This window comes from Bombyx mori, chromosome 19 (assembly GCF_030269925.1).
Source record: "Bombyx mori chromosome 19, ASM3026992v2".
Taxonomy (NCBI): domain Eukaryota; kingdom Metazoa; phylum Arthropoda; class Insecta; order Lepidoptera; family Bombycidae; genus Bombyx; species Bombyx mori.
This window is the reverse complement of record NC_085125.1, coordinates 10,071,347-10,097,700: the sequence shown is the minus strand read 5'-3', so window position 1 is coordinate 10,097,700 and position 26,354 is coordinate 10,071,347. Positions and strand designations below refer to the sequence as shown.

The window sequence follows — 26,354 nt, the reverse complement described above, 5'->3', positions numbered from 1 at the left end:
AATGCGCCACCCACCTTGAGATATAAGTTCTAAGATCTGAGTATAGTTACAACGGCTGCCCCGCCCTTCAAACCGAAATGCATTATTGCTTCACGGCAGAAATAGGCGGGGCGGTGGTACCTACCCGTGCGGACTCACAAGAAGTCTTACCACCAGTAAAAATTCACCTAAAACTGTTGTCCTAGGTAGGCAGCGGCTTGGCTCTGCCCCTGGCATTGCTGAAGTCCATGGGCGACGGTAATCACTCACCATCAGGTGGGCCGTATGCTCGTCTGCCTACAAGGGCAATAAAAAAAAAATAATAATCGACTTTACAGCTAATCGATTAAATTATTTTTTCGTAAACTAAGCGTGGAGATGCTGTATTCGGTGGGCTGTGAACTCATAATATGTGTCAATGTGTTAATGTACTAACTGAGCGTGAGTTTGAATGTGAGCGCGGCGTGATGCGACTCGAGCACGCTGACGTCATTGTAGAGGATCGCGAGCGGGTGTCGCGCGTTGCAGAGGAAGGCGGACGAGGTGCCCGGGTGGTCGATGTCGTGCGCCGCCGCCGAGATCAGAGCCGCGGCCGCCTCCACTGGCTCCAGAAGGTTCTTCAGCCGATCCTTCTCCAGGAAGTACGCCACTGCCTGTTACAACATACCAACAATGTAACATACGTAATGCGTCGATGAGGCAATAAAGATTTTTTTGTTGCTTAGATGGGTGATGTTAAGTTGTTACCGGTGCCCATAGATATCTACAACACAAAGGTCGCCACCCACCTTGAAATATGAGTTCTAAGATCTTAGTATAGTTACAACGGCTGCCCCACCTTTCAAACCGAAACGCATTGCTGCTTCACGGCAGTAATAGCCAGGGAGGTGGTCTCTCTACTCGTGCGGACTCACCAAAGGTCCTCTACCACCAGTAATTACGCAAATTATAATTTTGCAGGTTTGATTTTTATTACGCGAAAAATTGGTACCCGCCTGCGGGATTCGAACACCGATGCATCGCTAGATACGATTGCACCGGACGTCTTATCCTTTAGGCCACGACGACTTCAAACTTAGTGTACGTCACGTAGGTAATAGTGGGCGTAGCATGAGATTCCCTTTTAACATTGGCTAGTGAAACATCGCATAAGCCTAGCTGTAAAGGATATACCAATTATAAATTGCCTTAGAGAAATTAAAAAAGCTTAGTCGTAACGTCGTCTATTAATATGACACAATAAAAAATCTAACTGAGATAATTAAATTGAATTTTATTAAAAAAGTTTTTAAATCAAATGTATTTGTTTAACAAAATAGTTACGTGTTAATAAACGTCATGACTGGAATAAAGGACTGGCAAACTACTGGCAAGGACAGAGATCAGTGGAAAGGACTGGAGGAGGCCTTCACCCGAGGAGGGGTTCATATCCAATAACAAAAACTAACTCTTACTAACATTTAATCAATAAGCATAATAACTAGCTAAACATTAACAAACAAATACCACATTTGAAATGATAGTTAAGGATAAGGAAATACAGGTGTTTTTTTTATTTTTATTTTTATTTTTGTTTATGCGTCATGACAAATGTGTAAAATGTTTGTTTGTGCGTAATCCACACGTTCGTTCACGGCTTAGCAGATCGACTTTAAGCTTAATTCTGTTGTTATTGCCAGTTCAGGGAAGATTTAAGTGTTTTCTTCGGTTTTCGTGAGTGGCAGTCATAATTAAATCAACGTTAAGATTTAATTTCGCGTTTTTTATTCTAGCTAAATTTCGTATCGTGACTTTTCGAATAGTTTACAGGTTTCGTGGTTACGGAAAATGAGGTCGTTCGAAAATTATATAGTGTCAATTAAAAATGCGAGATTAACCCAAAAAACCAAGCACAACAGGTGGCGCGCAAAACTTTACAAAACTTCAGAGGTGTCAAGGGACACCCGGATGGAACGAAGTTCCTTTCGATTAATTAGTGAAGGAATTGTAATTTTTTTTTTTAAGTTATAATAATAAATTACGGCATTATGAAGAAGAAAAAAACAATACTATGAACTAAATTACTATTGTTGAAACGCTATCTCGAGAAACTGTACTCATTACGCGGACCAATCGGATACGAGCAATGTCACGCGATAAGCGCCTACACGTTGATTGGTCAGAATGACGGATCTAAAAAGCCCGATCGTCATCGCATCCGCATCCGTTTATCTCCCCCCGGACAAGCCCCTTCTGAGCAGTGACATCGAGTCACTGTTCGGCATGGGAGACTCCGTCATCCTGGCAGGCGATTTAAATTGCCACCACACTAGGTGGAACTGCCACAGTTCAAACATAAACGGTAGGCGTCTCGACGCGTTTATAGACGACCTTACCTTTGAAGTAGTCGGTCCCCCAACTCCAACATGTTATCCGTATAACATCGCGCTCCGTCCGAGCACTATAGACCTGGCACTGCTGAGGAACGTAACTCTGCGCTTGCGTTCCATCGAAGCAATGTCAGAGCTCGACTCAGACCACCGACCTGTCGTTCGGTCGCAGCTCGGTCGCCCCCACAACCCAGTCACAGCTACGAGGACCATGGTGGACTGGAAGAAGCTGGGCAAATGCTTAGCCGATGCCGCTCCACCAATCCTCCCCTGTGGCCCGGATTCAACTCCATCCCCCGAGGACACAGTCGAATCCATAAACATCATCACGGATCACATCTCTTCCGCGATCATAAGATCCTCAAAAGAAGTCGATGTGGAGGATAGCTTCCACCGCATCAGACTGTCCCCCGAACTTAGGAACCTCCTAAGAGTTAGAAACGCGGCAATCCGGGCCTACGATCAACTTCCCACGCACTCAAACCGGATTCGGATGCGTCGTCTACAGCGGGATGTAAAATCTCGCCTAAGCGACGCCCGAAATGAGAATTGGGATAGTTACTTAGAAGGACTCGCGCCCTCTCATCAAGCATACTGGCGACTAGCAAGGACTCTCAAGTCCGAAACTACCGCTACTATGCCTCCTCTCGTACGCCCTTCAGGCCAACCACCGGCTTTCGATGACGATGACAAGGCAGAGTTGCTGGCCGATGCACTGCAAGAGCAGTGCACCACCAGCACTCAATACGCGGACCCCGAACACACCGAGGCAGTCGACAGGGAGGTCGAGCGCAGAGCTTCCCTGCCACCCTCGGACGCGTTACCCCCCATTACCTCTGACGAAGTTAGAGAAGTAATAGACAACCTTCAACCTAAGAAGGCACCCGGCTCCGACGGCATCCGCAACCGCGCGTTAAAACTCTTACCAGTCCAACTGATAACAATGTTGGCTACCATCTTAAATGCCGCTATGACGCACTGCATCTTTCCGGCGGTATGGAAAGAAGCAGACGTTATCGGTATACACAAGCCGGGCAAACCGAATAATGAAACCGCTAGTTACCGACCGATTAGTCTCCTCCCAGCGATAGGCAAAATTTACGAACGGCTCCTTCGGAAACGCCTCTGGGACTTCGTTACCGCGAATAAAATTCTAATAGACGAGCAGTTTGGATTCCGCGCCAAACACTCGTGCGTACAACAAGTGCACCGCCTCACGGAGCACATCTTAATAGGGCTAAATAGGCGTAAACAAATCCCGACCGGCGCCCTCTTCTTCGATGTAGCGAAGGCGTTCGACAAAGTCTGGCACAACGGTTTGATCTACAAACTGTACAACATGGGACTGCCAGACAGACTCGTGCTCATCATACGAGACTTCTTGTCGAACCGTTCGTTTCGATATCGAGTAGAGGGAACTCGTTCTCGTCTCCTTCATCTGACTGCCGGAGTCCCGCAAGGCTCCGCACTCTCCCCGTTACTATTTAGTTTGTATATCAACGATATACCCCGGTCTCCGGAGACCCATCTAGCGCTCTTCGCCGATGACACGGCTATCTACTACTCGTGTAGGAAGATGTCGTTGCTTCATCGGCGACTCCAGACCGCAGTAACCACCATGGGACAGTGGTTCCGGAAGTGGCGAATAGACATTAACCCCACGAAAAGCACAGCGGTGCTATTCAAAAGGGGTCGCCCTCCGAATACCACTTCGAGCACCCCACTCCCCAATAGGCGCGTAAACACCTCCGCCGTTAGCCCCATCACTCTCTTTGACCAGCCCATACCGTGGGCCCCGAAGGTCAAATACCTAGGCGTCACCCTCGACAGAGGGATGACATTCCGTCCCCACGTAAAAACGGTACGCGATCACGCCGCGTTTATACTAGGACGACTCTACCCAATGCTTTGTAGACGAAGCAAACTGTCCCTCCGTAATAAGGTAACCCTCTACAAAACTTGCATACGCCCCGTCATGGCGTATGCAAGCGTAGTGTTCGCTCACGCGGCCCGCACCAACTTGAAACCCCTTCAGGTTATACAATCCCGATTCTGCAGGATAGCCGTCGGAGCACCATGGTTCCAGAGGAACGTGGACCTCCACGATGACCTGGAGCTCGACCCCGTCAGTAAGTATCTACAGTCGGCATCGCTGCGCCACTTTGAGAAGGCGGCACGACATGAGAACCCTCTTGTCGTGGCCGCCGGAAACTACATACCCGATCCTGTAGACCGTTTGGTAAACCGTCGACGTCGCCCAAAGCACGTCATCACGGATCCTCCTGATCCATTAACGGTGCTTTTAGGCAATACAAGCACCGGTCACCGTCCTCGCCGAACCCGTCGCTTGCGACGAAGGGCTCGACGAGCGAATTAACCCACAGACACAGCCCACTGAGTTTCTCGCCGGATCTTCTCAGTGGGTCGCGCTTCCGATCCGGTGGTAGATTCTGCGAAGCACTGCTCTTGCTAGGGCGGTGTTAGCAATTCTCCGATTTGAGCCCCGCGAGCTCACCTACACAAGCTAGGGTACGCTGAAGTAGCCTCTCAAGGCTATCAGCATAGGTAGGAAAAAAAAAAAAAAAAAAAAAAAAGTGTCGTGACCACTTTTCGTAAGAATTTTTTTCGTCTAGCCCCCTTTCACAACGCGCGATAAGGAACTTCGTTCCAATAAATTGTGTGTATTTCATACTTTTACTGACATAAATAACTACATAATTAGTAAATGAACTATTATAATTGGGACTTGGACCTCATGTCTCAAGTGGGTGCTAATATTCGCGTAATGATGTCTATGGATTGATAATCACTGAACACCACGCGAAAAAAGTGTTCATTATATTAATTGAGCCTACTTATTGTTATTCGTATTATTAGATATAAAAATATATTATACTTTATTTTGTGGGTGTTTGTTGACCTCATATAAATCTATATACTAATACGTGCAGCAAAAACTTTATTCTGATTTTTACGAAAATTGCGCCTGCGGGAGAGTATGAAAGTTCCCACACTTATAGAGAATATAGAGAAAGAGTGCAAAAACACTACCATGTATTTGACACAACACATAAGTATATACTCTGTATTTATTGTCAAACTTTTGTTATTGTTTAAAGTCTGTGGTCAAATTAAGAACAGATTAATATTGTCTTTAATTTTACTTATCTATAATGTAGACTTGGCGAAATAGAACCATAATAATGCTCAAACTTATTATTTCAATTAATTATAGTCGTATTTAGACTACTGAAGGACCACTAGTAGGTGCTCTATAATGTACGAATTAGTGATGATCTGAATTACCTGTAGTACATCTGCCGCATGCGTGGAATTGTGGTAGGTGTTGACGGCGTGGTAGTTGGTCTCGATGACGGTGAGCCAGTGCAGGAGCGTTCTCTCGTCGCACTCCAGGGCGGCGCACACGTCGAACCTGCCCCCCATGAGCGCGAGCCCGAGGTGCGCGAGGGGCCGTCCGCGGGTCAGATCCTCCAGGCGGAAGATCTCGAAGTCCCAGCTCAGAGCCGTGTCCAGAAGCTCCCGAAGTTGACCAGTCGTCTGAACAGTTTAATAAAATTTGACGTCACTCCTCACACTAATATTTTTTGAATACAATCTGTTTATCTATCATTCGGCTATAGACCTAGGTCGTCCCAAGTCTGGATGGATTTAAGCTTGATGCAACCTCAAGCCCTGTTTATCGCGTTGGCCTTAATGTTAGAATAAATTTTATTAATTTTGATCCAATATTTTTATTTTAAATTTATATTAATTTCATATTTTTTTTTAAAAATCTATCTGACCCGGCAGACTTCGTAGTGCCTCAATCGATAAATAAAAGACCTAAACTTTTGTATAAAATAAACTTAAAACAAACAAAAGGAATCAAAGGAAAAACAAAATTGTTATTTTTGTTTAATTCCGAGCATTTTCAAATTTATCTACCTTTTAAACCTTTTCTGGACTTTCACAAATAATTCAATATCAAAATTAGCCAAATCGGTGCAGCCGTTCTCTAGTTTTAGCGAGACTAACGAACAGCAATTCATTTCTATATATATAGATTATCTGATTTCATTTTCAAAGGAGGACTGTCTTTACTTTTTTTCGTCTCTGATATTTAGGCATTTCAACAATTTTGTCGCCCCTCAAATCATACCGCCCTAGGCCCGGACATCACTGACAACGACCACTCCTGCGCTGCCTTCATCCAGAGAATTCCCGGGACCTTCAACAGGTCGTCGATCCACAAATCAGAATACCAGGGAGCGATAATTAAATTTTTTGTCACGAATATAACTTTGCATTGTGAGCTAACCAGGAGTTCGATAAATCATCAATGTACAAGTTTACTTACATTGAGTTTATTTTATTACGTGAACGAGCCCACGTCTGATCCGGTGTACACCAGTATTATCTACAAATTGCAATCGATAATTGGCTTTGGCTTAACTGGCAAAACCGGCTTTGAAGAAATCTACAGCCAACAGATTTCAGCCTATAATCTTAAATTGAGAAAAAGAAAAAAATTGAAGAAAATGCACTGATGTTTATAGGTTCTAATTTCTAAACCCTAATAGAAAAACCATCCAAGCTATGTTTGAAAATGAAGAGTAGTAGGGAAATTATGCAAAAGATTTCAAGGACCGTAGTGTCCACCAATAATTTTTCCAGTCAGTCAAGAGTTAAGAAAATAATTATTTTTATATATAAAAATGAATTGCTGTTCGTTAGTCTCGCTAAAGCTCTGGTCTTGAATTATTTGTGGAAGTCCAGAGAAGGCTCGGAATGAAATAAAAATAACAATTTTGTTTTTCCTTTAATGTATCCCCCGTCGGACGAATTCCTTTTCTTAGTTTTAAGTTTATTTTATACAAAAGTTTAGGTATTTTATTTATCGATTTAGGTACAGGGTCAGCTAGTAAGCAATAAAAATAAAAATAAAAAAGGTCCCTCCCTGTATTTAGGTAAAAATTACCTTGTGTTTGATGTTGGTTCGGTTAGTTTGTGAACGCACGACGGTGGAGTCATTGCTGCTTCGACGCGACGATAAGACGTTAGCATTTCCCTGCTGAGACAAAAACAGTAATATAATATAACAAGAAAACATACAAAAATCTGTTTCCTAACATTTTTCAATTAAAAAAGTTATATATTTTGATAAGTTTGTTCTATAATTTAATTTATAAGTAGGTTTTTTTTATTGCTTAGATGGGTGGACGAGCTCACAGCCCACCTGGTGTTAAGTGGTTACTGGAGCCCATAGACATCCACAGCGTAAATGCGCCAACCGCCTTGAGATATAAGTTCTAAGGTCTCAGTATAGTAACAACGGCTGCCCCACCCTTCAAACCGAAACGCATTACTGCTTCACGGCAGAAATAGGCGGGGTGGTGGCACAGTAAAAACAGGTAGGTACAGATTTTTTCTGTCTATTACATTTAACATTTTATAAATTTATTTAAACATTGTCATCTAGTTTTCTAGTTTACATGCTGTAAACACTAAATCATACTATTGTTTTATGATAAAGATCTTAATAAATAAAACAATAAACACAAAATGTTAGTAAGTGTCAAGTTTAGAAATAGTTGAGTGAGAAATTTTAGTAAACAATAACGTAAAAATGAGGGGTCGGTAATTGTCAAATGCATTAATAAATTGTCATGATTTTATTTGTACGCTCATTTATGGTAATAAGAACAAAAAAAAAAAAAAGCCCGCTGAGTTTGTTTCGCCGGTTCTTCTCAGGACTGTGGCTTTTTTTGGAACCGGTGGTAGAGTTAACATTTTCTTTTACATTTTGACATTCAACAAGTGTGTTTTTGATGACATCCAAGTTCAAATAAATTATTTTGAATTTGAATTTGAATTTCACAATTACACCCCGAGAAGTAAATTAGGTATAATTATCGAAAGACGACAAGACATATTCTATACACATAAATTAGGATTTCAATGATTATAAGATTGATTAGAACAAATAGCTGAAGCTCATGTAAATAGTGTTCATTAAGAAAGCGGCTAGCGTTACGAAGGAGTTCAGAAGACGATACATTTGTTGTAATAACAAATCTCCTACCATATAGACAAGGTTTTGGTTCACTTGCTCCCGCTATCCGTTGTCCAACAGGTTCGTAAACAAATAAATAACATGTTAGTAATAAAATACACATATATGTATTTATATGTAATGCTTAATATATCGTTTAAATGTAGAAATATAATGTAGGGGAGGAGAATAAGAATTTTAGATACACAACTATTATAAATAGCATGCAATAATGTCGTTATAATAATACATTTAGATAAATAAAATAAAAATAATTTGAATTTTATATTTATATTATTTACTAAGTAGTCAATAGATACATACATGATTTACATTACATTATTTTAACGTACATATATATAAGCGTACGTTTTTCTTTATTTTTATTTACAAGTTAAATTTTAGATAAATAATAACAGATTTAGTTTTAGGGCACCTTTATTCTTGGCTAAATTATTTTAAATTATTATTTTTTATAGAGAATCGCTTACCGATAGCAGTGCGCCAATGAGATCGGTGGCTATGGGGTCCTCGACTCTGAGTTTGGTTTCGTCTCTCATCTGTGGTGAGTACAGCTCTGAAGTCCTGAGCATGTCGACGGCTCGCTCTATACAGGCCACGGTGGAAGGCGGAGCACCCTCCGTAGCCGCCGATAGTAGAGATATCACCTAGAGTTGCCAACGATTAAATTACAAAAAAAAAAGATATGTGGTGTCGTGGGACACCGGATAGGAACGAAGTTGCTTATTATAAAAATATTAATTTTAAGTTCTATTCGAGGTATAAAGAAAATAAAACTGGAGGTTTCGCAACAACCCACGGTCATACGGTAACGTGCGAACTTATTGTGGTACACTTCATTCACGGTTGTTTGCATAAGAGTTAGTGTATCACGCAAACGAACGCTCTGAGATCGTGATCAATGAATGATAAAAAAATTTTTTATTTTTTGTACGTTATTACAAAATTAAGTCGTATACTGTGTGCATTACTAATAAAAATCTTACGTTACGGACGTTTTTTCCCGGTTAGGTTGCCCCTCCGCATAGCCGCATAAGGAAATTCGTTCAAAAAAAAAAAAAACTGTATGCGACAACTATTTCACAGAGACAGAGCGAGACTATGCTTTATGGTACACTAAAGTAAATTTAAAAAAAGAATACATGCAATAATATGTAAAAGCAAAACGGGATTTCTTATTGCTTGAATCGATTTTTTTCAGACAAATTACTTGCTAGCCAAAAAAACAGCAACACTTTATTTTTTAAATAAAATTAAACTTCCATTACAGACAACCACGCACTACACCGCTCGTTTTTTACTTAGTTATATTAAAATATAATTAATTCCTTATTTTGTAATTATCAGGCGTTCAACTCCATTGTCTAATAAGGGGGAATCAGTTGATGTCAGTGTATCGTTGCTTCATCAACTGTTCGTGTATTGACCCCCAGCCCGCTTGCATATATCAATATGAAACTAGTGATAAAAGAGAAAGAATCATTGCATGACTCATCATTTGGTAAATCCAGATAATGTTTTGTTAAAACAGCATAATGCAATCGTAATTAGTATCGAATTGGGTTACATTGTATTATATTATTAAATAATATTATGTTATTTTATAATTCGTGTTACTTCGGAAATAATGAATGATAAATGCTATATAAGAATGTTTAAGGATCAACATAATTGAAACTTAACAAATTTATTGTTACCATATTATATTTAAAGTTTAATTATCAATTTTCCATACAATTGATTTATCGAATTAACTTCAATTACAGATAATCTATCTTACGTCTTTAATTATTCAAAGAAAAGTTTGTTCAAGAAAAATCTTGAAAATATTGCAAAAATTTCGAATACATCAAGATCAATAATACAATTTGAATATCGAAAATCGACTCTAAGCATTTAAAGTTTAGGTTTGTAGTTCGATGATTTATATACCTTAGTGATGGGTGCTTCGAGAGGTAGTCCCTGTAGTTTGGCCAGTGAGGTTCGACGCAGTCCGTCCGAGGCCACTGAGCGCACGTCAAGCGAGCCGCGTCTGATCGAGTGCAGCGAGCCCCTACCACGGTCGCCCTCTCCTGCGCTCGGCTCACAGACGAATACTATGTGAGAAGTTGTCCTGTAATACAAGTATTTAGTGTAAAATAAATCTGTCGATTCCGATCCGGTCACCGTCCTCGTAGAACCGGGTTTGACGAGTAAATTAACCCATAGACACAACTGAGTTTCTCGCCGGATCTTCTCAGTGCGTCGCGTTTCCGATCCGGTGGTAGATTCTGCGAAGCACTGCTCTTGCCAGGGCCAGTGTTAGCAACACCTCCGGTTTGAGCCCCGAGAGCTCACCTACACGCTAGGGTAACGCAGATATAGCCTGTCAAGGCTATCAACATAGGTAGGATAAAATAAAAGAAGGAGCTCGTAACAGACGGGTATGGTACGTTGCAGATTTGAAATGCACTATGGATGGATTGTGCCATTTTAAAAAGACATGAAACGATCATCTACAATATATAGGAATTCCTGCGAATGTTGCGATTGATATGTGGAGTAACGAGAATGGATAGAATACGGAACGAATATGTTAAAGGAAGTCTGAAACTGGCACCTGTTACAGAGAAGTTGAGAAGTGCGTGTTTGGGATGGTATGGAAATGTGATGAGACGAAATGAAAATGAGGTTAGTAAGAGAATGTTAACTATGAATGTGGAAAGATATAGAGAAGAGGTAGACCTAAGAAGAATTGGATGGATTACGTGAAAGACGATATGTCTAAGAAGGGAGTGAGTGAAGAAATGGTATATGAGAGAGGAGTATGAAACGAGATATGTACGAAACATGTTGCGCCGACCCCATGTGAGTGAGAAGGGCAGGAGAATGATGAAAATAATCATTGTGTAAATAGTATAGAGTTAAACAGTGTCTTCAGAATTTTTGTTCTTTCGGTGTAGTGTTGGGCATTTATTTGTTTAAAAGTACATATTTACGAGAGGCCAACTACTTATTTTAATTTAGTCACTTAATATACCCACTATAATAGTATTGTACAAAAATGTACAGCATTTATTAATATTAGTCTTATTTCTGCCGTGAAGCAGTGATGCGTTTCGGTTTGAAGGGTGGGGCAGCCGTCGTAACTATACCTGAGACCTTAGAACTTATGTCTCATGGTGGGTGGCGCATTTAGGTACGTTGTAGATGTCTATGGGCTTCAGTAACCACTTAACGCCAGGTGGGCTGTGAGCTCGTCCACCCATCTAAGCAATAACAAAATATATATTGAAGTTAAACATTATAATTGAAATATAAAATTTACTTAGTGAGCCCTATAGTGGCACCCCTGCATGGCAGCATGATTGGATCTGGAGCAGCCCTGCGACGGAGAGTAACTGGCGCCTCCCAGTCCCTGGCTCCGGTTGTTGCCAGTCGTAGAGCTTCTCCTCCAGCCGCTTCGTGGATTGGCCTCGGACCTTCCTCCAAACGCCACCCCAGCATACGGCACCAGGATTTATTAGTGAGCTGTTTGAAAGTAATGACCGTAAGCAAAAGTAGTATCTACGTCGCTACTTACCCTAAAGTGCTCCATTTGATGCTCATTGAAGAGAAAGAAGTTAGAATTTAGAAGTTTTAGAGATTATAATCTTAAAATATACTGGGGAAAAACTCAGAAAATTCTAGTAGTCAGCGTCTCAGGAGCATGTATAATATTGAAACAGGTATAATACTCATAAGTATGAAAAATGTAGGTACCAGCCCTATTATTAGCTCGGATTTCTTTCAGTTTGACGATGAATCCAAAGTTACTTCGCATGTTCTACAACCCTAATAATTAAAGTTTTTTTTTTATTGTCCTTGTAGGCCGACGAGCATACGGCCCACCCTGATGGTGAGTGGTTACCGTCGCCCATGGACTTCAGCAATGCCAGGGGCAGAGCCAAGCCGCTGCCTTAAGATACCCAAAAGATTAACACTCACGAGGATCCTCTGCTGGTCGTCAGTGATAGCAACCAAATCTCTGCAACGGTCGGCGGCAGCGGCCAAGGCGGCTGTGGCTGCGATCTGTGCCCGGGAGCACGCGGCTGAGGAACGCGCCTGTAGTACTTCAGCGCACCAAGCTGTCGTGTTTACTGTTTCCACCATTACCTGTTTCAGAGAATATTTTTTTAAAAAAAATTTTTATAGCTTAGATGGGTGGACGAGCTCACACAGCCCACCTTTTGTTAAGTGGTTACCGGTGCCCATAGACATCTACAACGTAAATGCGCCACCCACCTTGTGATATGAGTTCTAAGGTCTCAGTATAGTTACAACGGCTGCCCCACCCTTCGAACCGAAACGCGTTACTGCTTCACGGCAGAATAGGCAGTGGCGGTGGGTACAGGTATTTTATTTTCGACTTTCGAAAATTACCTTCCATGAGATTGAGAAACAAAAGCGGCTTACATGGACGTTAACAAATTTTAAAAGAGCTTCGGAGCACACACAAAATTCTTGCTTCGGAGGCTCTGTTAAATTTGTCGTGATATTATAATTATTGTGAGGGGCCTTCAGATTTCAGTACCGGTGAACTTGCAAAAGTTTGCTTGTCTTTGCTTGACTCATCTTTGTGAACAACGGTGAGTCGCGGTGAGAGGTCACTCAACTGACACATAAGGGACATAGTCCACGCGTTTATCTGTTGTTGAAAATTACTGAATTTAAGGATTTTAAACATAAAAAATGTGTGGATTGGGAGAGGCCTATGTCCAGCAATGGACGTCTGTGGGCTGTTGATGATGATGATACATAACTAAATCTACTTTTATGCTTTAAATTTGAGTTTGTTATTGTCCTTGTATTAGTTTCGATGTTTCAAACACTTTAGAGTTTTTGTGGTCACGGACGAACTCATTATTAGTTTTGTATAAATTTACTTATTTATGTTTATAATAATAAAATACAGATAATTGAACCCAAGAAGAATAAAATAAACACAAAAAGAATAAACACAAAAAAAATTTGAAGTCGTCGTGGGCTAAAAGATAAGACGTCCGGAGCATTCGTGTTGAAGCGATGCACCGGTGTTCGAATCCCGCAGGCGGGTACCAATTTTTCTAATGAAATACGTACTCAACAAATGTTCACGATGGACTTCCACGGTGAAGGAATAACATCGTGTAATAAAAGTGAAACCCGCAAAATTATAATTTGCGTAATTACTGGTGGTAGGACCTGTTGTGAGTCCGCGCGGGTGGGTACCATCACCCTGCCTATTTCTGCCGTGAAGCAGTAATGCGTTTCGGTTTGAAGGGTGGGGCAGCCGTTGCAACTATACTGAGACCCTTAGAACTTATATCTCAAGGTGGGTGGCGCATTTACGTTGTAGATGTCTATGGGCTCCAGTAACCACTTAACACCAGGTGGGCTGTGAGCTCGTCCAACCATCTTAGCAATAAATAAAAAAAACTGAAAAAGTCTCTCCCTATGGCACGTTGGAATGGATATATTGCTGAAGAGATAATCTAAGGACGTCAGGTAGGTAGCCAGTTGTAAAAACATGCCAAGGTCTTATCCAGCATGATAAGAGCGACCATGATATGATATGAAATAGGCACAAGAAATAGAAGAAGAGCTATCTATTGAAATTCTATTGCAGTTTTATTTGGTGACAGCCCTAATTGTAAGCCAGCACAAAGACGCTTAGATTAGAGTTGATTTACCGTCATGACGCGGTCGATTGCCATCTCTATCAATATTCAATTGAGTTGTGCTGTGCTACTTAAGATCTCTTCAATGATTTTGATACTGTAATTCATTCTTTTTATGGATGGCACAAAATTTATGTAATGAGAATTAAAATTTTGTAATAGCTGGAAAGAGCAATGCAAATATTGTTCATTCATGTCATGATAGATCCCCGAAATATAATTAATTAAAAATATGCTTGCGATTTTTTATAATTAATAGCAATGGGGTTTTGTTGCATTACCTTTGAAGGCAAAGTAAATTATCAAGGTAAATTATTTTGTGAAGCAAGCTTTTAATGATCTGATATACAAAATAGTTTCCATTAATAACAAAATAATAAATCTACCCCTACTTATGAATTCAACACTAAATAATATTTGTTATGCCATGAAAAGCATACGCACTAAATAGATATGAGATTTTCTTAGAACTCGTGTTTTCAAATAGTTTCTAGTCTATTTCGACGAGTACTAAGAAGCAATCATGTATTTTGGTTTGAAATGTGTTTGGGACTGACGTCAATCTAACAGCAGGTCACAATTATTTTAAGAACTTGTCACATTTGACTATTTTATTTTAGTATAAAAACCGACAATCTACATTAATTTATTTTATTCATGAAACTTGTGATATAATTCGAAAATGACCACGATAAGAGTTGCGTATCGCTAAAGACCCGAAACTTTTGTGAATTGCAAAACGTTGACTAATGTTCAAATACTGAAATACTTTAAGTCAACGCTACGCAACGCAACGACTTGTTCGCATTTACATAAACGTCTTTGCTGTTGCCGTATGATAATTCAGAATTATCGTGTTCTATTATTTTTGTATTGCAGCTTTTGTACACGGCACACTATTGACAGAACAGAAAACTAGAACGATGTTAATGCGCTGTTACGTTTGAATATCAATGGTTCGAATATTAATGAGAGCCTGGCTTAGGGTTGCGCGTGTGTAAATAATCGTTTTTCATTGTCGTAACAAATTTTCGGAATAATGATTTTTACGAAACAATTCGCTAAGCTTGAGCGGTTACGATTGTATTTTCGTATTTTTTCTTTCGAAACTTTTGTATTAGACTTCTCGTGAGGCTATTACGTAATACTCATATTTGAAAAGATTTTCACGGGGATTATATTATGTTTTGTGTTTAGCTAAAAATTGAAGATAATTGTCTTGTAAATGATTACCATAAAAATGGAAACATGAAATGTGTCGGTTTATAAAAAAATATTTAAATTGCGTTGTAATTTTCAAGCGTGTTTGCATTAAATCGACAAAATCAATGATAGATATGACTAGCGATTAGAGAGCTATCTCGGTATCCATGCAATCCTTTGTTCGTGGAAAATTCCATAGTAATTATCTCTAAATAACTATTGGTATCCTATTCAACATTCAAACAGTAATGTTATCGGATATTTTAAGAATATATATTACAGCAACAACGCTAACAATCAACTGCATATTTTTTTCTCTTTATTGATGCACAAAACAAATTACAACTAATTTTACCACCATTACAACTAATGTTTTATCAAATGTATTGGTTTTTTTATTGTTCGATTAAGCTTGTAATTTCGTCAGATTAAGTTACTTCACGTACATTTACTAAAGATGACCATGAAAACTGTAAACTAATTTATTTATTTACAAAACTCTCAAAACAGATTTTTTTTTATAGCTTTTTTGAATAGATGATTGAGTGAATTTGGAAAAAATATATTTTGGTTAATGGCACCTTTTTGATAATAAGGAACTTCATTCATGAAATTGTTCTCATATATATTATAACTTAAATTATTATTTATTCATCATCATTCATTATCCTGCCCTTCTCCCAGTCACCTGAAGTCGGCGCAACATGTTTTCTCCTTCCATACTCTTCTATCATTCATTCTTCGCTCACTCCCCTCTTACCCATATCGTCTTTCACGCAATCCATACATTTCTTCTTAGGTCTACCTCTTCCTCTATATCCTTCCACATTCATAGTTAACGTTCTCTTGCCAACCTCATTTTCATTTCGTCTCATCACATATCCATACCATCCCAAACGCGCACTTCTCAGCTTTTCTGTCACAGGTGCCACTTTCAGACTTCCTCTAACATATTCATTCCGTATTCTATCCATTCTCGTTACTCCACACATCCATCGCAACATTTGCATCTCTGCTGCATGCAATCGCCTTTCATCCGCCACTTAAATTATTATTTATTATTAAATAAAATAATGTTACGTTAATAGCTTATTGCGTAATCGTTTTCGGAAACTTCAAAAACTATATACTTAAGTACATATGTGTATATTTTATTTAAATAGTGATAGAAGATAAGTAGAACCCATATTAGTGTCGACACAGAATTATTTGAATTACAAATGACAGGAATGGAACCGACACTTCACTCCACATGTTCGGTTTCATGGTTGACAAAGGATACTTCGACCCGGGATGTAGTGTGTTATTATAATATGCTATTTAGATCGATGCCTGAGTCAGGGAAGAATTTGAACAATACTCACCCTGTTGAATCCTGCCTCTAAATATGCCAGCACACCGAATTCATCTTTGAGATATGCACTGTAACAAAACAGAAGATTTGTTTAATGGCTTCGAAAAAGAATATCCTCCTGTCCTCTCGTGAGTGTCTACTACTGGTGGTAGGACGTCTTGTGAGTCCGCACGGGTAGGTACCACCACCCCGCCTATTTCTGCTGTGAAGCAGTAATGTGTTTCGGTTTGAAGGATGGGGCAGCCGCTGTAACTATGACCAGACCAGACCAAACCAGACCTTCGTTCATGGAATTCAGAAGGGGTACAGCCATGCCGCTGTGTTGTTTTTTCTTCTTTTTCAATCTATTTATTATTCCTATTATTCCCTCCGATTTATTATTGGGTTATTACGGTCATTTTAAAGTTTCTACCAATTTAAATTTCAATCCATTAAGTTATACATATACCGAGGGATGAAGGGTTATTTGGTTTAAGCGACATTTCTCTTAATACGGGGTATTAATCTTTGTAGTTAAAGGTACGTGTGATTTGGTATTAGCATCAAAAGTTTGATGTTTTTAATTTAATTTCAATTACTTCATTCAAATGGCTAAAGAAGTTGGTTCTTTTGTAATGTCGCATAAATATCACTTAAACCAAGTAATTAATCTAACTCCTCGATATATTTTTTTTTAATAATTATATATATTTACTAACAATCACGCCACGTTAACTGGTCCTGTGCTAAGTTCGAAAGAACTTGTGTTACAGGTACCAGATAACGGAAATAAATGTAAGATTTTTATTATACACATACATATATTTAATATACATCCATAACCCTGGAAAATACATTTTATATTTATCATACAGATATATTCCCTTGGCGGGATTCGAACCCGCGACTCCCTTGTGTAGTGACCTTGTCACTTACCACTACACCAGACGGCCGTTAAATCTACATGATCTGCTGTTATTATGTCTTATAATAATTACGATATTCTTTGCTTCATATAGCCCGTGGGATTCCGTACCGTGTTATACAAAACATACGCTTATCTCAGAGCTCTAATTCGACACCATACACGAAACATGAGGAATCAAATTAGATTTTTCCCTCTGGTGTGATGAAAATGATGCCTCTTTATGCGATGTCATGTGTCAGGCATTGGAACGTGTGAATTGTGTTCTTGTGTAAACGTCGAAGCGTCAGAGAGCGTGTCGTCTATAACGTGACGGCGGCTTGCTGTTTTCATAAAACATATATCCTTTGTTTCAGTTTGCATTAGTGTCATCGTTTGTACTATGACGCACGCTAAAGCGCAACAAGTGTTTGTTTTTGTTGTAGTATTACTCGTAGTTGCAAAAAAAATTTGGCTAATGTTGAAATTAGGAAAAACCTTGGCGCGACATCGCAGTATTGTTTTGTACGTTGGGGTAATTTTTATTCCTAAACTAGTTGACCCAGCAGAGTTCGTAGTGCCTCAATCGATAAATAAAAGACCTAAGCTTTTGTATAAAATAAACTTAAAGCAAACAAAATGAATCCGTCCCACGGAGGACACACCAAAGGAAAAACAAAATTGTTATTTTTATTTATTTCCGAGCATTTTCATATTTATCTACCTTTTAAACCTTCTCTGGACTTCCACAAATAATTCAAGAACAAAATTAGCCAAATCAGTCCCTTCTCAAGTTTTGGCGAGACTAACGAACAGCAATTCATTTTTATATATATAGATTAGCTAAATGTCTCATTTAATATATATGATACTATAGATATATATGATACTATACACAGATGAAATAAATTGATATGAAATTCATTGAACAAATACCTGATTCGCGTTCACGACTTTTTTGGAGTTGTTTTCATTTATACAACAAGTTTTATCACAACAATAACATTCGGATCGTCAATTTACGAGTTATTTCACTGGCTCGATGGAAGATCTCTGCCGATTCATACAAAGTTTCATAATACATATTATTATCTTACGACATGAGCTCTAATTCTCAGTATAGAACGACGGCTACCCCGTCCTTCATACCGACCCGCATTATTGCTTCGTGGCGGAAATATGCAGGTATTTTATCGTATATCGTGTATTTTACCTACCTATGTGTGCTTTCAAGATGCCCTACCGTCAGTACACCGTATGAATTGTTCCAGTACCTAATTTAATACTGAACTGTCAATTCCCTTTCTGAGTAGTCTGTCTTCGCTTATACGGATGATGGAACCAGATAAAAAAATAGCAGGAGTTTCTGAGCAACACGCTGGCTTATGTAAATGAGGTGAAACAGGAATAACGATGATGCACCAAACGTTTACTTAACGTTTATTTACGCATTCAAACATAATCCTTTTTCTGTTTAATAATATGCACACGGTTTTGTGAATATTAATCTATATATATAAAAATGAATCGCTGTTCGTTAGTCTCACTAAAACTCGAGAACGGCTGGACCGATTTGACTAATTTTGGTCTTGAATTATTTGTGGAAGTCCAGAGAAGGTTTAAAAGGTAGATAATTATGAAAATGCTCGGAATTAAATAAAAATAATAATTTTGTTTTTCCTTAGATGTGTCCCCCGCCGGACGGATTGCTTTTGTTTGTTTCAAGTTTATTTTATACAAACGTTTAGGTCTTTTATTTATCGATTGAGGCACTACGAAGTCTGCCGGCTCAGCTAGTATATGTTATATAAATCGCAACTTGCAAATTGAGCTACCGTAATAAAATAGGACCAACAACGCTTTTAAATTCAGCGAAGTAAAAAAAAAAAAGAAACAAAAGTGAAACCTTCAAAAATTAAAATACAATTATCCTAAATGTCTAAGTATATGTAAAATTTTGTCATTAGTAAATAATTGTCAATCATCTTTTATAGTATGAGGTAGCGCCCTCTGGGAATCGATATTTTAACGTCACGTATAATCTTAAATTGAAATTCACTACAAGAGGTTTTATACACACGTTAGTTTTTAAAAATCTCATAGATGGCGCTGTATTAAAATTTTTCGACACTTCCGTTGCATACCTGCGTGACGTTACATATGTAAAAATTTTACCCTCATGCGCCTAAAAAAGTTTCACTTCAAAAAGTCTTAACAAATAACGTTGTAGCAATGAAGCTAATAACGCTGTCGTTACGTTGTCGAAAGCACGGATTAAATCGCGGCCATTAGATATTTTTTCTCTTGTTTTATCTCGGATAAAACATGTCACAGCTCGTTATCCGAAACTGGAAGCCTCGTAGCTATGACAACGCTAATTTACCAGATTCCCAGAAAAACAACCAAGTCGGCGTGAATATATCCGTCGTAAATAATGCTCGCGTTTCGTGATAAGAGCATTGATTACCTATTCACGGGGTGGAGTGGCACGTCAATAAATAAAATAGACATGAACCCATATAAATAGGGATTATAGGTAAAATAGGGATTTTACTGGTGGTACTCTTGTGAGTCCGCAGTAATGCGTTTCGGTTTGTAGGGTGCGCGCAGCCGTTGTAACTATACTTGAGACCTTAGAACTTATATCTCAAGGTGGGTGGTGCATTTACGTCGTAGATGTCTATGGGCTCCAGTAACCACTTAACACCAGGTGGGCTGAGAGCTCGTCCATCCATCTAAGTAATAAAATAAATTAAAATTGTGTGCCAAAATTCAGGGATTTTAAACACCATAACAATAATCGGGAAATGAAACAGAATGTGTATTATGGTAATTGCGTTTCCTGCTCGCTGGGTAGACCTCATATTGAGAGTTGCGTATTTCTGCTTCGAAGGACACATGCGTGCTGGATCGAATGGCGGGGCAGCCCTAGTAAAAATGAAACGTCGACCTCATTTTCAAAGCGGCATAAATGTTGTCTACGCGAGTCGGTAACACCAATAACAAATATATAATGAAGACGAAATATGAGTTTGAAAAATTTGAAACTTTGGAAAAAACTAGCGATCACCACTTCATCTTCAAACATGAGATTAAAGAGAAAAATTTCCGCTCTGAATGAAAAATGGACATTACAGGTAACTCTCCTATGACACGGTAGATACGTGCCTACAAAGTCCCGTGTAGTGCGAAACCGTGTTATGTAAGACTAGAAGAAAAAAATAATCTAATATTTAAAAAAAAAGACATGCCCGCTAATATTCTTGCCAGTTCTTCTCAGGACGGAGGCTAGTTTTTGTGAATTGGCCTTTTTGACGTTCAACAAGTATGTACTTTCATTTATGTTGAATAAAATTTTTTGATTTGATTTGATTTGCAAGGGAAAGTCGGGTGCAAAAGATCTCGCGGACGATCTCCAACACGATGGACCGACCTCATAAAATCTGTGACTCACTCCAACATAAATGATTGCTCTCACTCTGCGAAACATCGTGCCACATGGCGTCGCATCGCGAGAGCATCGGTATCGCAGGATCCGACTGACGCATGACCACGACCACTCTGTCAAGAGTGTACGAATAGGAAGAAGATATAAGGAACCAGAAATTCGAAGAGGACAAATGCTTTTGTATGCCTTTGCAGGGAAATGAGCATACAGCCCACCTAAGATAGTAAGTAGTCGGGGTTGTTCATGGACGTCAGCAATACCAATGGCACAATTAAACTACTACTACTTTGAAAGCGGATGAAATTTAAAATTATGCCCTTTAGGGATTCATTTTATTAAATCTCTTACGCTTTCTAGGAGGATTTATTGATTACATAAGAGGTTGCATTTCAAGCGTTTAAACTCTAAATACAAAACTGTATTGCAGAAAAGAAGACGCTCATATAAAGATCAACATTGTATTCAAACAAAGAATTCGAAGCTTTCCTGTTAACCCTTGATTTTACTGTCCATCAAATTGTTCAAACGACGGTTTGAAATAAAATCAATTCTTCATGGCTGATGGTAGGACCTCTTGGGAGTCCGCACGGGTGGGTACCACCACTCCGCCTATTTCCGCCGTGAAGCAGTAATGCGTTTCGGTTCGAAGGGTGGGATAGCCGTTGTAACTATACTGAGAGCTTAGAACTTATGTCTCGAGGTGGGTGGCGCATTTGCGTTGTAGATGTCTATGGGCTCCAGTAACCACTTAACATCAGGTGGGCTGTGAGCTCGTCCATCCATCTAAGCAATAAATAAAAAAAGAGTAAACTTCACTCTGATTAGTTTTTATTCATCAATTATTTATGTATAGACGTGCGTGATCAAATGAGCTGTCAGTTTGAACGCTTCATAAAATAAACAAGTATTTTATAAGAGGGTGTTGTCTGAGAGGACGCTCAAGGTTTTCCAGCCCAGCGGGCCGTGTCGGGTGAGCGTCAGCAAAAGTCCAGTCAAAGATTTCGACGGGTACTTTAACGATTCTTTAATTTTTGCGATTCAATTTCTTTTTAAACATGGAATCTTAATTGGTGACCGAAGAAAACATATGTTATAGTTTTAAACGTAAATAAATCTTTATTGATATTTCTTTACTTTTGTGATATTATTATTGTTGTGAACCTCTTTGCTATTTTGATAACTAATGTAGTTTTTATATACTTCACTTTTGACGTTTGTCTTTACATTACCCATTTCTTTCTGTTTTCTTAATTTTCTGTTTTTATTAAAAAATAATCATTCTCAACTTGTTTCATCGTTTATCATTTTACAGAGAGTTGGTTAGTTTGTTCATTTCATTTTGGTCCTTCACCAGTAATTTTCCAGCGTACCTATTTTTCATTACGTAGCTTTAGTTATTCGTTCATTTCGTAGTATTTGTTTTCATTTTCACTGCTTTATTTCATTTTTATTTCTCGCTTAATGATCACCCGCAGTAAAAGTAAAATCATGCCGACAAACCCTGCGACTAGTTCTGGTGTGCAAGTTAATATTATACAACCTAGTACTTCCCAACATGTAGACAGCATTGCTCCGAGTGAGACGTCTAAGTCAAAATCATCACGCTCGTCATCCACAATTAAGGCTCAAAAGGCCGCCGTAGAGGCCCTCGCCCTGCGCCGACGTCTTGAGCACGAGCAGGAGCTGGCTGAACGTGAGAGGCAACGTGAAAGTCGACTGGCAGCACTCCGTCAGCAGGTAGAGGAGGGCGAACTGAAGGCCGAACTTGCCGCTCTCGACGCGGAAGCCGCGGCAAGTCACAGCAGTCGCAGTGGTTCTGCCAGGGTAAGCGTAGAAAGAACAGAAAGATGGGTACAAAGTTTAGGACAGCCAGTTTGCGTTGGCGAAAATACAGTTAATAGAGGCATCCCCGCAGTAGGGCGAGAGCAAGTATTGGTTCCGCCTCCCGGCCACCAGGCACCTCTGCCGGCCACTGGGTCAACTGCATCCCCTGTTAACCGTTTTGTTCATCAGAAACAAGTTTTAAACGTCACTAAAGCGTCCGAGGCGGCCGTACTTACGCGACCGCTCATTTCCACGGAGGTTGATCAGAGTAGTCTGCTTCAGGCTGTTGCTGACACTGCAGCTGCGGCCAAGGCGCTTGCTACTTCGCACCGTCATAAACATAAGATCGAATTGTTTCCTTTCGACGGAGACGCCTTAACATGGCTACATTTTAAACGTATTTTTGATTTAACCAAAAACAATTTTTCAAATATTGAAAATATTAGTCGGTTACAAAATGCACTTCGCGGCGCGGCCCGAGATGCAGTCGCGTCACTGTTGCTGGCTACAGACAACCCGAACGATATTATAAGAGCTCTGGAGGAGAACTTCGCTCGCCCGGAAATTATAGTATTTAAGGAAGTCTCCGCTCTTAAAAATCTACCACGTTTGGGAAATGACTTGAAAGAGTTAATTACGATAACGAATAAGGTACGTAATTCTATATCTTCTTTTAAAATACTGAATCAAATTGAGTACTTGCATTCTCCAGAACTATTTCACGCCGTCTTAGGAAAATTAAACCCGGTTACTAAAGTAAGATGGACGGACTTTGCTATGCAAGATACTACAGGGCGTCCTAAATTAGAAATTATGTCCGATTTTTTGAGGCGCGAGTTAGATCAACTTATTCGGTTCGGTTTATCACCGGAATCTTGCTCGATCCAACATTCACCACAAAATACTCATCTAAACAAACCGTATAAACGGGAAAATATTCACATAGTTACACACTCTAAACAAAATTCTAAGGCGGCGTCTACACAAAAGCTTGAATGCGCGTTTTGCAAAAAAGATCACAATATTAAGTCATGTTCTGAGTTCAAAGCCTTATCTGTTGATGAAAGGTGGGTCTGGCTGCGTGAGGTAAAAGCGTGTTATAGATGTCTTAGGCGTAGTTCACATCAGTGGAAAACATGTAAAGTTAACCCTTGTGGTGTTGATGGGTGTCTAATACGTCATCACCCGTTAATGCATGGTAAAGAACCTGCCTCTTCTGTCAATACTATGTTCGACACGCAATCCACCGAAAATGATCATACGACTAAGCACCACGAACCTGCATCTGTCGAAAAGGTAATAGTTTCTACCACTTCTACAGGTGTTCAAGAACCCAGCTCCATCTTAACTCTGTGCCCACGTGTATTTCTGAAAATCTTACCCGTTACTGTCTCTGGTCCCTCAGGAAGTTGCAATGTTTACGCACTTCTCGATGACGGTAGCACTGCTACGCTCATTGACTCAAGTATTGCTACTCAAATCGGTGCGACAGGGCCTCACCAGAAAATAACGGTTAATGGTATAGGCGGTCTCAGTAGAAACGCTACGATATCGTATGTAGATTTTCACATTAAGGGTAGGCACACACGAGACACATTTTTAGTGAAAAATGCGAGAGCTATGGAATCTTTGTCTCTGCGTCCTCAAACGATTAGGCAGGAAACTATTGCTTCTTTCGCACATTTAGCGAATTTACCTTGCAACGTAACTTATGAAGATGCTACACCAACAGTTTTAATTGGTGCAGAGCATTGGCATTTGTCAATCAGCAGCGAGGTACGGTGTGGTGGTAAGAATGAACCCGTTGCCTGTTTAACTGCCTTAGGCTGGGTGCTTTATGGAATCGCGTCCAGTAAAACTAAATCAGTGGAGTTTGTTAATCACGGTGTGTGTATCGAACCTTCCGATGAGGAGAAATTAGACTCTTTTATTAGGGAACAATACAAAATTGATTCGTTAGGTATTTCTAAAAAAGAAACTCTACATTCTAAGTCAGATAAACGTGCAGTCGAGATTTTAGAAAAAACTGCTAGACGTCTCCCCACTTCTGGTCGATTTGAGGTGGGTTTGCCGTGGCGTGACGATATACAACGCATTCCCGACAGCTACCCTCAAGCCATGTCACGATTTTTAAGTCTAGAAAGACGCATGGCTAAAGATGCTGACTTTGCAAAAGCATATAACGTGTTCATTTCAAACATGATCGCTAAAGGCTATGCAGAAGAATGTGCTCCCGAGTCATACTACGCCAACCACATTAAAGAAAAACAATCTTCTTTTATGAGGCTCTATTTACCCCATTTTGGCGTGTATCACCCTCAGAAACGTAAGCTTCGTGTAGTTCACGACGCCGCAGCCACGAATGCGGGCGTCAGCCTAAACTCTTTGTTGCTACCTGGTCCAGACCTGCTTCAGTCCTTGTTAGGTATTTTACTTCGGTTTCGCGAGGGCCGTATTGCTCTCACTGCTGATATCCGGGAAATGTTCCCTCAGGTAAGGATCAGAGAGCAAGATAGGGACGCCCTCCGGTTTCTCTGGAGGTCAAGCAGAGACCAACCTATAAAGGAGTTTAGGATGACAGCCATCATTTTCGGTGCGTGCTGCAGTCCATTTATAGCGCAATTTATTAAAAATAAAAACGCTCGTGAGCACGAAAGTTTATTTCCTAAAGCAGCTCATGCTATTTTGTACAATCATTATATGGACGATTATATTGACTCTCTCGATGACATTCAAGAGGCAGCACAACTGGCGGCAGATATTGTTGCCGTTCACAATGATGCCTACTTCGAGATGCGGGGCTGGATTTCCAACGATCCATCAGCGCTAAAATTTATTCCTGCTGATCTTAGGGCCACTCAACCGTCGTTGGAAATCAACCTTGGCAGCTGCTCTGCAAACAATATTAGAGCGTTGGGAGTATTGTGGAATCCCATAACAGATAATTTAGGGTTCCGCTCAGGCTTAGGTGAAACATTTCCAAACCCTCTCACAAAACGCAAAGTTCTTTGTCACCTCATGCGTGTGTACGACCCGTTAGGCTTATTAGCTCCAATAGTTGTTAAGGGTCGAATTTTATTTCAACACACGTGGAGGTCTAATGTCGACTGGGACACCGAGTTCCAACCCACGGAAGCATTAAGATGGTCTGATTGGTTTCAGGAGTTGTCAAAAGTAACTTCTTTGGAAATTCCGCGTTGGTATTCTAACTCTAAAAACTCTGAACCAACTCAGAGGGAGTTACACGTTTTTGCTGATGCAAGTGAGCTCGCGTACGCATGTGTCGCTTATTGGCGCCTTTTATACTCAGACGGCAGCATCGAGCTTTCTCTCATCTCTAGTAAGGCAAGAGTTACACCCTTGAAACCTATCTCTATCCCACGTTTAGAGCTCCAGGCCGCTTTAATAGCTTCTCGTCTCGCGGTCACCATTAAGGACAGTCATAGAAAACAACCGGCACATACTTTCTTTTGGACCGATTCTATGACAGTCCTTCAGTGGTTACGTAATGACGCGCGCTCTTTTAAGCCTTTTGTTGCCCAT

General features: G+C 39.9%; 1 protein-coding gene across 15 annotated transcripts in view; it reads right to left on the bottom strand.

Annotated features, from left to right (window-relative positions):
• Positions 1-26,354, bottom strand: part of LOC101737283 (high affinity cAMP-specific and IBMX-insensitive 3',5'-cyclic phosphodiesterase 8) — a 300,600-nt gene that overhangs the window by 6,620 nt on the left and 267,626 nt on the right. For 8 of the 15 annotated variants that reach the window (XM_062674044.1, XM_062674043.1, XM_062674042.1 and 5 more), the window contains 9 exons: positions 16,667-16,724; positions 12,388-12,555; positions 11,729-11,931; positions 10,354-10,534; positions 8,892-9,068; positions 8,431-8,463; positions 7,327-7,416; positions 5,655-5,906; positions 416-632 (listed from right to left, as the gene is read on the bottom strand). In XM_062674044.1, the coding sequence (XP_062530028.1) occupies positions 416-632; positions 5,655-5,906; positions 7,327-7,416; positions 8,431-8,463; positions 8,892-9,068; positions 10,354-10,534; positions 11,729-11,931; positions 12,388-12,555; positions 16,667-16,724 (1,379 nt within the window). Of the gene's footprint in view, positions 1-415; positions 633-5,654; positions 5,907-7,326; positions 7,420-8,430; positions 8,464-8,891; positions 9,069-10,353; positions 10,535-11,728; positions 11,932-12,387; positions 12,556-16,666; positions 16,725-26,354 lie in introns of all 15 variants that reach the window. The other 7 variants (XM_038017497.2, XM_062674049.1, XM_038017494.2 and 4 more) reach the window with 2 other exon arrangements.